Source organism: Odontesthes bonariensis, chromosome 15, assembly GCF_027942865.1.
Source record: "Odontesthes bonariensis isolate fOdoBon6 chromosome 15, fOdoBon6.hap1, whole genome shotgun sequence".
In the NCBI taxonomy this organism is placed as follows: domain Eukaryota; kingdom Metazoa; phylum Chordata; class Actinopteri; order Atheriniformes; family Atherinopsidae; genus Odontesthes; species Odontesthes bonariensis.
In genome coordinates, this window is record NC_134520.1 from 29,828,467 (window position 1) to 29,842,638 (window position 14,172).

General features: G+C 39.3%; 1 protein-coding gene across 1 annotated transcript; it reads left to right on the forward strand.

The window, feature by feature from the left end:
• The first annotated feature begins 545 nt into the window (after positions 1–545).
• stxbp3 (syntaxin binding protein 3) lies at positions 546–11,567 on the forward strand. The gene is made up of 19 exons (XM_075485921.1): positions 546–648; positions 1,694–1,743; positions 1,932–2,013; positions 2,148–2,224; positions 2,301–2,373; positions 2,482–2,582; positions 2,903–3,048; positions 4,930–5,023; positions 5,325–5,449; positions 5,561–5,659; positions 5,744–5,801; positions 5,907–5,972; positions 6,286–6,366; positions 6,991–7,126; positions 7,314–7,420; positions 7,545–7,643; positions 10,048–10,133; positions 10,530–10,678; positions 10,864–11,567. Exons 1-19 carry the CDS (start codon positions 603–605, stop codon positions 10,965–10,967), a joined length of 1,779 nt encoding a protein of 592 aa, XP_075342036.1. The 5' UTR covers positions 546–602; the 3' UTR covers positions 10,968–11,567.
• The last annotated feature ends 2,605 nt before the right edge of the window (positions 11,568–14,172 follow it).

A 14,172-nucleotide genomic window follows, 5' to 3' on the forward strand; every position in this document is an offset into this window, starting at 1 on the left:
ATACAGGACCCAGTTCAGGGTGATCAGAATACCAAAAAAGCAGTGAAATGGCCCTGTTCTGTATTTTCACAAATCAGAAAAAGGTTTCACAAATCCCAAACAAGATTTTAATGAATCTAAAACCTCTTTAGAATAATTCCATCCAGATTTGATCAGTGTAACTTTTGTAGTTTCCATACAGGACCTTGTTTTGGTCGATCAAAATGCAAAAAAAGCAGTGAAATGGCCCTTTATGCCCACCCCTTTAATGCGCGAATCGGAGGCTGGCGAATCGGATGCCAACTTCAGCGTCGTTGAAGAATTGACAATAAAGCTGAATTGAATTGAATTTAGTTGTGAATTTAAAAGTGAAACTGCCTTACCATGAGTCAGTAGTTTTTTGTCTTTTTTAAGATGTTAATTTTTTTCATGTTCATCTCTTTCACTAACAGCTTTAATTTTTCTCCATCTACCGCACATTTTGGACAGAAACGGCATTTTCTATCTGTAGTATAAAAACTACAACCACGCCCCGTCGCACACTTGTTGACGCAGTTGACGTCAGATTCCATTGACACCGGACCAACAGGAAGAAGAGGCGTATAGGAAAAAAAGAAAACAAGATGGCAGCGGGTTCAGATCACGGGCTGAAAAGAATAGTTTGGAAAAGTAAGTTCATTCCGTAGAGCGTTTCGTGGCTTTGTGAAGTTTAGCTTTTTTATGAACTTGCTGGGTTGCGAATTATGTGCTGTTATTAATGACTTCTTATTGAGTGACTTTGCATTTCGCGGGTGTCAGGAAAAGTTCAGTTTTACTCTGCTGTATTTTGCAACGGAAGTTCACAAACTTGGGATCAGATGATAGAGTATACAACGAGCGACTAAACTTGGTTAAACACTTGTTGTTTGCCATGCTTCTCCTGACTTCTGTGGCATACTTTTGTGGCAGTTGTCTACGTGAGGTCACTTGTATCGCCTGTAGCCCCACCTCATCCCTGCATGCTAACTCTGTTTGAATTGGATCAATTACTGACACAAACCTGCTCCAAATAACGACTCTCATCTGGTTGGAGTCAGGTTACGTTTGTAGAGCAAAATGGCTTTGCAGGACGCTAAAATATGGTACACAATACGTTAACTAAGTTCTATATCTGGCCTAAGCGAATCTTTAATATCTCCATAAAGTCTAACAGGAAAGTTTTTAAGATTGATATAGCCTAGTGTTAGTTATGATATTGGAGGAGTCATAAGAAATCTCATAGCTTTCTAAATGATATCAGAATTGATTTCCACCAGCAAGCTAATTAATAATTTAAATCTACTCGATCAAAGATACTAAATGTAACCAGGGCAATGTTTTTAACTAATACATACATTTATTTTTTGATTATTTGCATTAGATCCTTTACTTTCTTTTCTGATTGGAAAAGCAATAATCTCTCTTAATCTAGATGGAACCTTTATGAGTTATGGGGAAGATCTACAGTCCTGCTATTTCATAAGAGTATTTGATGCTTTTTGAAAGGGTTGTACTTGAGTGATCTGAGATGTTTTGTCTGCTGTGATGCAATCTGTTCTCTGACTGTGTCCATCTCTTATATTGAGCTCATGGTTTTCAACATAATATCCAAGATGGATTTTTAATAGTGTTGAATGTGATTTCCTACTGGTTTTACTCTTATTCTTCATGTTGTCGTGCTTTGTGTTTCTTACAGGAATAAAAGACACCATTATCACAGACTGTAGAAAATCTGAAGTATGGAAGGTAGGGCAAAACTGCAAGTTTGTTACTGCATAAACAAAAAAGCTTGTCATTACAGATTGAATGTCTTGTGTGACTGATTTTACTCATGCACTATGACTGTCGAGAGACTTTATTTTCAGGCTCTGTTACAAAACTGTGCAATCAATGTGGATCCTAATTTACAGACCACTACAAATATGTCTTCACAGATATTAATTCTGGACCCCTTTACCACCAAGCTCCTGGCATCATGCTGCAAAATGTCCGATCTGATGACAGAGAAAATTACAAGTAGGTTGAGAGGTTTCCATTACAGCAAAACCAGATTGTTTCCTAAAATACAGGCATCAATTGGAACTAATTATAATCTGTATGTGGATTCTTTTGACACAGCTACTGTTAAAGTGAATGTTTTGTTTCTGTAGTTGTGGAGGACCTTTACAAAAGCAGAGAGCCTGTTCCCGAAATGAAGGCAATCTACTTCATGACACCAACCTCGAAGGTTTGTCATCATAACCCTGCAACGATCAGATTCGTTCTGCCAAGTTCTCCCTTGATAGCTGAATTTGTTTTCACAGTGTGTGCAAGCCTTTATAGATGACTTCAAGCCCAAACCCAAATACAAATCAGCATATGTTTATTTTACTGACTGTAAGTGACTTAAAATTGTCTCTTGAATCAAGTTTAATTACAAATTATCAGACAAAAAGATAAAGGACATTATCAAAATACACACTGAAAGTTATTTTGGTTCCACAGACTGCCCTGATAACCTGTTCAACGAGATGAAGCTCTACTGTGCAAAGTACATCCGCGTCTGCAAAGAAATTAACATCTCCTTCCTGCCACAAGAGGCACAAGTGAGTGATTGCAGCTGGCAAAGTTTGTTCTTTTAGTTTCACAATGTCCCATTTCCTCATTTTAATCCAAAGTTTGTTCTAGTTTATTGCAGCTGACAGAGAGAAAGCCTTAATACTCTGAGTGAATCAGTCACAAGTGTTGGCTGTAGCAGTTTGTTAGGTCAAGATCATTTTTATGGATTTTGAAAATATCAAAACATCTTACTTGTTTTCAATATTTGTTGCATATTACCCTTATTCCTTAAATTGGGGATATCATCAGAGATTAAAAACTATTCATTATATGCTGGCATACAAATTATTTTCTGTGTATTTTCCAGGTATTCACATGTGATAATCCAGAGGGATTCAAAAGCATCTACAGTCCTCACAGTCAGGACAAAAAGAAGACACTGGAGACACTCGCAGAACAGCTTGTCACGCTCTGTGCTACATTGGACGAATACCCAGGGGTCAGATACAAGAAGTAAGCCAAAGAAGATTTAGTTTCTCAGGTTCCAGCACATCACAGCCCTAAAGCAGAAGGATGCTTTTTATGAGAAGAACTTAGAAAGTGTTACCTAACTGTAGCAGAAAATGAGATTTAGGCTTTGGGTTAAGCTAGAAAAAAAAATGAATGACTTGCTGTCTGACCGCACTGTGAATCATTGTAATCCTGATTGACAAGTTTTGAAAATCATCTGGAAATTAGCAGCCCCGGTTAGCTATGGTTGTTGGTAAGGTTGTGGTCGGTTCTATAGTTTACTGATCGTCCATTGAGCATCTTAAGTGGAGCAGACATTCCCCCTTAAAGCACCTCACTTTGCTCTTACTTTAACTTAATAGGCAGCAGATTATATTTGAATGTAGATATTTGAAAAGCTATGTGTTGCTCTTATTTATCTACAAAATAAAAAATAGATGAATAAGTAAATTGTCCATTAAAAAGCTAATTATTGATATCTAATCAGAACTGCCTGCAAGAAACAGCTGACAGCGATTTTTCCAAAATATGTTGAAAAATAACTCAAATCTTTCTCTAAATGGCATCTACAAAACACCATAGAAGTCAGTTTGATGTCTGTTATGTTACAGTTGCTGGGTTAACAAGTTCTGGTATCTTAAAGGGATAATCCGGAGTAAAATGCACTTTAGGTCAATTTACGGGATGTTGGGAGTACATACGTTGAGTTGACATCAAAATCATTTAATTCTTATGTGTTTTGAGAATTTTGATTTGACCGTTTTCAGTCAAAAGTTGTTAGCCTGGAGGAGAGTGTGGCATATTGTATCGCCGCTACAAAACGCTATTTTTACACCTCTTCTACAGCTCCAAACAACATAACACTTACGTGGTAGTGAGAAGAGGGTCCTTAAAGCCAAACCGAAGTGTCCCGAGGTCTTCATGTGGTCGGATATAGAGTCCAGAATGAATTTAATCAAGCCAGTATCTTTCCGGAAATGTTGCTGCTGCAGCTGGCATCTTCAGCGTAAAGACCGTATAGTAGTGAGCCGAGTGTGGAGTAACTCGCTCTGGAAATTCACAATTTCGTTGCCGTTCTTTTTACAAACATAGTCCAGTATTTCTTTCGAAAGTGAAATGAAGTTGTATGCAACAGCAAAGCCTAGCTTACTAACAGGTTGGAATTTTATAAAATGTCACGTGACCTTACGTCTCGCGTGACCTAGCCTCCTGTTTACGGAAGACGTCTTTTGCGTGACTGGAGTGACCATCACAGAAGAAGGAGAGGTGTGTGAGCAGATTGTTGAACAAACAGCGGAGCAAACTTTTGGAGTTATGGTGCGTGTTTGTTCCTATCCTGGCTTTCGAAAGAAATACTGGACTATGTTTGTAAAAAAAAAAACGGCAACAAAATTGTGAATTTCCAGAGCGTGTTACTCCACACTCGGCTCTCTACTACAGTATACGGACTTTACGCTGAAGATGCCAGCTGCAGCAGGAGCATTTCCGTAAAGATACTGGCTTGATTAAATTCATTCTGGACTCTCTATCCGACCACATGAAGACCTCGGGACACTTCTGTTTGGATTTAGGGACCCTCTACTCACTACCACGTAAGTGTTATGTTGTTTGGAGCTGTAGAAGAGGTGTAAAAATAGCATTTTGTAGCGGCGATACCATATGCCCCACTCTCCTCCAGGCTAACGACTTTTGGCTGAAAACGGTCAAATCAAAATTCTCAAAACACATCAGAATTAAATGATTTTGATGTCAACTCAGCGTATGTACTCCCAACATCCCGTAAATTGACCTAAAGTGCATTTTACTCCGGATTATCCCTTTAAACATCAATATGGATTAACTTGACTGTGATAACTCTTGGAATTCAATTTATATCATAAATAGAGACGGCAACATGGAGAACGCCAAAACTCTTGCCGAGCTGGTCGACAACAAGCTGGTGAAACATTATGAGCTGGATGACAGCGGTAAGAAGAAGGTGAGACGCCTGCTGAACAAAGAATGTTGACAGGACAAACAGAGACTTAGCCTTGGGAGTAAATATGAACCTTCAAGTCTGGTGTTATTTTCCTCTTACAGCTTAACGGAAGTCATTGTGTGAAAGGAAAATTAAAAAAAAACTTTTTTCGCCTTAAGCAGATGAAATTGTTCCTTGACACGAAATTTGAAAAGTTAGCCGTTGAGCATTATCACAGAAAATCAGAGGAAAGTCATGTCATTATCAAAGATTTTTCACATAAAAGGCTGTATTTTACCTCTGATTTTCCCTGCATCTCTAGGGAAAAACCCAAGCGCAGCTGTTGATAGTGGAAAGAAGTTTTGACCCCGTGAGCCCAATCCTGCATGAGCTCACTTACCAGGCCATGACATACGACCTTATTGATATCGAGAACGACACCTACAAGTAAACCTTTTTCTGTATCTCCCTGCACTCAGAACTACACACGGTCACCCTACTGCACCATGTTGTCGTGAAGCTAGTTGAAACTAATTATCTGGGTAAACTTGTGGCCAGGTACAAGTCCAAAGATGGCTCAGAGAAGCAGGCCCTGCTGAATGAGGACGACATGCTCTGGGTGAAGCTCAGGCACAAACACATCGCTGAGGTTTCAGAGTATGTGTGCAACATTCAGGTGAGTGCAATATCCTGTTCTTTTGTCATCACTCAGAGCTTAACTTTGTTTTGTTCTTACAATAGACAAATCCCCAAGATGCTAAAGGAAATATCTGCTAGCAAGAAACAGCCAGATGAGAAGGTACAGTACTGGTGTTTCTGCTTGGGTGCTTCTCTGGTATCTTTAAATATTCCCTTTATATTAAGATCATATCTTAATCAAACACTGATTTGACTTTTTCCTCAGATCACAATCGGCAACTTGGCCCAAATGATGAAGAAGATGCCTTCTTTCCGTAAACAGGTGACAGAGGTATGAGGCACCACTTAAAGTAACTTTAAGACCTGAATTGCACTTATCATAATGCTATCTATTCAGCTTAAATTTGAAACTGTTACTGAATTTCTTTAAGGACTATGCCTTGAGATTGGTTCTAGGACAAATGAAACGCTAACAGTATTTGCTTCCCAGCAGTTGTTGGAGATGATTACAGATGTAGGTGATCATTATGTTGTGGTTGAGTGTGGTGTCTCCACAGCCTGTTATCATGCCTGATGGCTTTGTCATGATTTTAGCAGCAAAGGAGATATTTTTTAACTAGTCTCTCTGTCTGCCTTAATTCTAGAAAACAATTCATCTGCAGTTGGCTGAAGAATGCATGAAACATTTTTCCAACAACGTGGAGAAACTCTGCAAAGCTGAACAGGTCTGTCTGCACTCTGTTTTGTCTTTTTTACCACTGCTTGAACTAGTTGTGGGTGTATATGCAACATTTTCCAAGCAGAAAGCGCCTTATCCTTTAGCACTATGCGGATGGTACATGTCCGCAGAGCACGCCGTTGGCTTTCTGACTTGACCTACATGGTGGCCCATTTCCAAACCTCTTATGTTACATAACTAGTTCTGTGAAATGTTTTTTGGAAAACCTCTGAGGCAAGAAGTTATCCATTCGATGAATGAGTATGTTTACATCTTAGATCTACAAAGGGCAGGTTTTTTTTTGTGAGTTTCCAGAAGTGAAAACTCCCAAAAGAAGTGCAAGGAGGTGGAAAGGCGTCCTTAAATTACACAAATTAATCTCAATTGTATGCAAAATAAGGAGTGACCACTATGATCTGTCTGAAATTCAACATTGCTCTACTAGAATGAGTGGTTTGACAGCTTGGACTTGGATACAGACTGTGAAATGTCAGATTCTGACTCCTCATGGTCACTTTTGATGAGTAGCTTTCTGTAGCTCTAACTACTGACCTTCAATGATTTAGAAGAAATGTGTCAGCCGTAATGGTAATCTACCAGATGTGAAATATGCTGTGCATTTTCTGTGAAGGACCTCGCTGTTGGTTCAGATGTGGACGGAGTGAAGGTAAAAGATCCAATGAGGACTCTGCTGCCTGTGCTGCTGCACCCATACAGCACCTACGACAAGATCAGAGCCGTGCTGCTCTACATCTTCAGCCTCAGCGGTAAATAGAAAAACAAGGCCACCTCTGTTCACTGTCTGCTAATGAAATATGTTCAATTCCCACTGAGCTTTTAGCCAGTTTAACACAAAATGTAGTTAAACCTTTTTTTATTTACTAAAGTTACACATAATTAGTTATTTGATTAAAAGGTGTTAGCTCTAATAAACCATGTTGTGTGTAAAAACAGGAACAACAGATGAGAACTTAAACAAACTTATCCAGCATGTTAAGATTGAGGACGAACGAGAGTTTATCCTGAACTGGAAAGAACTGGGCGTCCCCATCATCACATCGGTAAGAGGATTATTTCATTCAGAAAAACTGATTGTAGCTGAAGGCTGGGCCTTTACACTACAATCTCTTTTTTTTTTTTATTATTATAATCATGTTGATGGTCTTTTTATACTTTTGGTTGCAGCCGAGTTTCTTTTCTCGAAAAGCTACCCGGCGGGATCGTTCCCAGGAGGAGAAGTACAACCTGTCAAGATGGACCCCAGTTATAAAAGATGTGATGGAGGTGAGTAAGAATATTCTGACAATAGATGCCTTTAGCTGTTGTGAGATCACATAGCATTAACATCTTTATTCTCTTACAGTTAACTGATATTTAAACAGCTTAAGCCTTACCGGCTTCATGTTGTAGCTCAGTGGGCTGCCACGCCAAGTCTCCACCAGAACAAAAGCAGGTTATTACATTCAGGTCACCTGATAGGCAGTGTCATATCTTTGTATATGTTATTATGTTCCAGTTGCATTTATAGGGCACAGAAAGGCACCACTTTTGTGTAGATCCTGGTAGGTGATCCTTCTGTTTCCATTCCAACATCCCTCGGTACTTATGCTCAATTGCTTTTATCATATGTTGAAAGGGTTCCATAAAGAGTTTATTACAATAAGATAAAAAGAGTTTTGTATACAGGGTAGCCGCGGGGTCTTAAAAGTCTTAAAAAAGTCTTTAAAAAAATTCCCCCGATTTTAGGCCTTAAAAAGGTCTTAAATGTGTGTCACGGGTCTAAAATGTCATACATAGGTCTTAAATTTCTCTGGTCTATTTTTCCCCCTCAACCGATCTGTAGCGAATTACGAGCAACGCAGAAAACGTGAACGAACCACAGCCCCTATGAACGTCAAACATGAATAACAGAGCGCGCGAACGTGAATATGGAGCATGAGCACACAGGTCTCGGCTAGCCTGACAGTTCGTGAGTACAGTGACAGTGACAGCGTGCATGAGCCAACCCGCCCGGCAGTTGGTGGTCAGTTGTTTCGAAGATGGGAAAGTGCAAATTCAACCCGCAATGGCTAAGTGATCCAAAATACAGCAGCTGGTTGCTCGCGGCCCCAGAGACTGACGTGGAGGCGAGATGTAAGTGCTGTCGTAAACAATTCAAACTTACAACATTAGGTCACCTTGCCCTGGACATGAGGAGCGCAAAACATGCTAAGCTAGCTCAAGAACGTCAACCCTTCTTTGCTGAGCTTGGCCATAGCAGATATATTTGCGAGCACTAGCAATGAACATGGAATGCCATTTTGTTATCGATCACAACAGTAGCTTTAACGTAGCTGTTCTGAAGCAGTTCCGACTATGGCTAAGATGACAACAGTGCTTTATGTTACAAAGAAAATGGCGATGTATTTTGGTGTGCTACAGCGTGCTTAGCGTGGCTTATTTATGTGACATGAGAGGTCAGTGGTGAATGTTGACGGCAGCTTTGTAAAACTCGTATGAATCGGTGAATCACAGGAGGACAACTTCTCTCGTTAGCAGTATTTATTCGGGACAAAACGCATGACAATGCAATGAAGCGCATTTTAAATCACCGAAAATATTGTACTTTGTACTAAGTACAGTTGTCAAAAGTACACTTTAAGCATATGTGTTTTTTTACCTGTGTTTTCAATTACTTGACCTATCCACAATATGTACAGTGACTGCTCTGCATGATCTGTGAAATAACAGATTTTAAACTGATTTGTGTACGTGGTGTTTTGTGTCCTAGAGGGGATCGAACCCCCCAGGGTCTCGACCCCAGTCTTAATTTTCATTTTTTGTGGTCTTAAAAAGGTCTTAAATTTCATGTGGTTAAACCCAGGGATACCCTGGTATAGGAACTGAGTAGGATGTCACTGTTATCTGAAGCCTTTGTCAACACTTGTGCTGTAAAAGGAAGACATCAATGTTGAAAATGTAGATTTCTCATTTGCGTTTTCACTCGTGGCTACGTTTTCTGGTGGCTGTTTCCTTTGAATTATTTCAAATCTGAGTTCATTTCTCAGAAGTGGTTGGGGAACTGAGAAGTCTTTATTAAACTCCCCTGCTGAATCACAGTTCTGTTATTCTACACGTTTGTCATCTTATGAAGATGATTAGAGTAAAACGAGGCTATTGCTTAACTAAAAAAGCAGAATTTGAATCTCTCCAGTTTAAATTGAAAATAGCGATTTGTAACAATTAGATTTTTGTGTCTTCCCCTTCCTGTTGTCAACTTAAAGATCATTTCTTAGCGGTTTTCACCATCGTAGCACCTGCTGTCCTATAGATGTGGTTCATGCGCTTCCTTTTGCAGCAGAAAAGACACGTTTTTGATGTGTGGTTGTATGAAACAGGTTGAAATAAGCTGAAATAATGCTTTCTCTGTCTGTATGTGACAGTAAAAAGTTTTATCGGTTGGAAAAAAAAAACTGGATTAAAGCAGATTGTTTTCTTATTCTTAAAAGAAGTTTTGGCTTCATGGATGCATCTTGTAATTAAGTTAATATACGTATACAAAATAATATACATGTTTCATTCAAGGGAAAACTTGATCTAATGGCAAAACATTTTTGGAGCTAATGCTGTCTACTTCACAGAATCGCATGTAACAACATGTAACAACATGTAACTAACTACCGAGACATTTAATCTCTGTTACCGTCAGGATGCCGTGGAGAACAAACTGGACGCCAGAGAATGGCCGCACCAGTCTGAGTGTCCTGCCGCATGGAATGGCTCTGGGGCTGTCAGGTGGGTGTTTAAAGTGATTGTGCAAAACAGTTTCTGATGCAAAATTCTGCAAGAGGTACTTTAGAAACGCTCTTTTTTTCCATTCAACCCATTTAATTCATGTCAAAAGCTATCGGATACAAGAAAAAACAACAGCCGACACTTGCCTTCTTTTCTGGTGCTACAAATGTGCTCAAAGTTATTTGTCATATTCATCAAAGTAGTCATAATAAAACACATGGACAATCCCAATTTGAATCTATAGACAACAATGAGAGGCTGGTAAGTTTGTGCCCTCGTGTGAAAGTGTATCTATTTCATCTGTATCTATCTTCCTAGTCTTACGTCAGGATGCTAACGGCTTGTTTTCCTACTTGTTCCACTAAATTTCATCTCAATACATGTCTGATGCCACAGTGCTCGCCAGAAGTCGAAACCCAGTGCTCAGGACGAACGCCGGTCGGGCTCACGTCTCATCATCTTTATTATTGGAGGAATGAGCTACTCTGAGATGCGCTGCGCCTATGAAGTCACCCAGGCGGTGAAATCCTGCGAGGTTATCATAGGTGAGCTTTAATACCACTTCTACATTACTCCAGACTTCAGTTGATAAACACCTTTTGGCCTTCCTCCTTTTGAGTTGTATTGGCTGTTTTTTGTTTTATTTCTGGCTTTTTTGCGCCCCCTGCTGGAGCCAGTCAGAATTTTGCAAATGATTTTTTTGACCTCGTGTTTAATCATTTATGTCCAGGGTCTTCCCACATTCTGACCCCCACCAGTCTTCTGGACAACATCAAAGCCTTGAGCAAAGGCCCGATGGAAACCTTTACAATCGAGGAAAGGAGCAACGCCTGAGAAACCTGCCCCCCCCCCCTCCAATGTAACATCTCCTCAAACTCTCCCTACATGTCATATCATTCAGCACAGTGCACTCAACTCAACTTCCTAAATGGAATACTGAAGGGAATTTACCTTTTGCTTATCTATCTTAATGTTTTCATATCTGGTGCACATTTATAGAAAAAGGTATGAGGACACATCTTCTTTTAACTTTGTCATTCAAGTAGCAGTTTTTTCTCCTCAAGAATGTGGCCTGCTTATGACATATATAGTGTTTGTGTTGAGATTTAATTATATAAATCACATTTTGTCAAATGACAATGTGTAACATTTGTGTTTGTCTTTAACCTTAATGAACAATGCTTGTAATGTTATAGGTGAAGTGAAAGGCCTCAAGGAAGGAGTCAGAAACAGTATGGTAGTGGGAAACAGCACAAAGCTGATGTATATATTGTTTGTATGCACTGAGTCCCTGCTATGGATTTTGACGTTACTTTTCACTACTGTTTATAAACGCTTAATGTAATTTGGGGAGTGTTTTTAACAAAAGTATTTACATTCTCCTTGACTTGAACGACTGACAAATAAATGAATGAAGTGGTTCATATCTCCATACCCCGTTTTGATGATAATGTTACATCATTTGTTGACTAAAATGGAGCTCGCATCAACACAAAGGTAGACCATGCAGTTAATAAAACAATATAAAGAAAGGATTCTAGGACTCTAAGAACAAGGTAAACTCGAGAAGATGCAGCCAAACAAATTTTTGTATAGATTAATAGTTTGTTTAAAGAATATGGTGAAAGAACTCTGTTAGCTTGTCCCATTACATAAAAAAAAAAATACCATAATATTCCATTTTAAAACAAGATAATATCTAATAAACAAAAGAAAAAACATATTACATTGGCAAATCCACATAAGCAGCAAGAGTCAAGTGAACATGCTGCATGTGTAGCTGCTAAATAGATAATGAGTGAACTTTAAGGGAGGATATGATGGTCAGTGGTATAGATCACATCTGGCCTTATTTTCTTGCATACGTTGTGCTCCAGTTACATGCCATTTAGATGCTTAACAACATGCTCATGACTATACACAATACAGAAAATAATACATAGTTCCTGTGTTTTCAAAAGAAAAACTGTAAGAGGGGAGTTGATTCCTTTCAGTCGTGAGGGAGCTTTGTGTTCTAGATTATGTGGAACGGACAACATATGGCGTGTTCCCACTATGCAGTCCGGTACGGTTCGGGTCGGAACGGTTCGCTTATTTCAGGTATATAGGTTGGGCTTGACATGATGAGGAAATGATTGGAGAGACGTTTACTATATTTTCTGATTTGATCTATAACCTTAAAAAGGTGATGAATGAATTAAAGACATTTAATGTTAAAAAAAACATGTATTGCTAACTTGGTAAATATTTTCTTGCTGAAACCGTAAGAGTAAATTATTATGATTATTCATTAAAGCTATTGTATATTATTGTATATTGTACCACATTAAGTCTGTTATGTAGTCCTTGGCATCAGGGCCATTGCAGCTGTTCCAAGATTAACATTACATTTGATATTCATTTGCTACAGCAAATGATACCCCACATGTCCTCTATTTTGGTCTCTGATCCAATGGTTCCACACAAGTTCCTCCAATATCTCTTTTTAGCATCTTTAATAATCCTTCTAGCCTTAGACTGTGCTTGTTTATATGCTTTTAGTTTATCAAAAGAGTGATTACATTTAATGTTCTTAAATGCTTTGTTTCTAGCCTTAACAGCTGCCTTGTATTCATTTGTCCACCAGGGAACCATTTTATTTTGCCTATGGCCAGTAGACTTGCCTATGATTTCCTCTGCAGTATCACATATTATATTCGTGATCACTGAGTTAAATTCCTCAACATCAACAGTCGGCAATATCCCCATAAATTTGGCATCCGCAGTCATGCTATACTGTATAGTCCCCAATTGGCCTCTCTCATACTCCATCTAGGATGCAAGTTGTGCTCCAGGTAAACATTATGTTCTCTTATCTTGACCAAAATAGGGAAGTGATCACTTCCCAGAGAGTTTTTAAGAACATCCCACTGAGTGGTTCCTGCTACTTGTTCTGACACTATAGGAAGATCTATGGCCGATTCTACTCCACGCACCACATCAAGTCTCGTCCCCTTTCCATCATTCATACACACCAACTTACAATCATCCATAAAAACCTCAACTACCCGTCCATTATCATCTGTTCGATTACTTCCCCACAGTGTGTTGTGAGCATTAAAATCCCCACATAATATCAATCTGCTACTCCCTTAACTGCAGATTTCCTCAAGTAGCTCTCTTGTTATCTTTAAGCATGGGTTATGAAAATTAACCACTTCAAACTTTATGTCCCCAGCCCACACTTCAACCCCAATTGCTTCCACTTCTGCATTTACATTTAACAACTTATAATTAAGACCCTGTTGGATGAAAATAGCTACTCCTCCTCCTATTCCTACACCTCTGTCCCTACGTATGGCTGTGTATCCAAATATTCTAAAATCCAGTACTGGTTTGAGCCAGGTTTCCTGTACACATATAATGTTTGGTTTATCGTGTTGTCTTTCAATAAAGTGCTTAAACTCTTGGCCATTTGCTATTAAGCTTCTGGCATTCCATTGCAGTATAGACAGTACCATCACAATCCACCACCACATGACTGCTGACTTTCATTTACCTTTGAAACAATCAATGAATTATTAAAAGCAAAGGACAGATCTTCCATCCCAAGATATTTCCTAGCTGCTCTTATAATTATATAGGTTTTTGTGTCCTACTTTCTATCGTTGCTGTACAATTAATACATTCCACCACAAATGCAACAAATTTTTGTTTGTCAACAATCAGGATGTTCTCATTGTCAATGTGTCTCGGGGGCTGTGGGCCTACCAATGTTTGCGGGGAAGGCTGGGAGGCAGAAATCACTCGGGCGACTGGTTTTGCTTTGTTCACTTTCTTAATAGCGTCAGCATAGGATAGTTTATCGTTCACTCTCACATTTTGTACCTGCACAGCTTTTTTATGCTCTTCGCAGCCCTTATATGCAGCGCTATGCTCCCCGCCACAATTACAACACCTAACTTTAGTTCCCTCGGCGCACTTCCCATACTCGTGTTCACCCCCACACTTTGCGCACCGGGGTGTAGCCCTACACACAGCGGCAATGTGTCCAAATCTT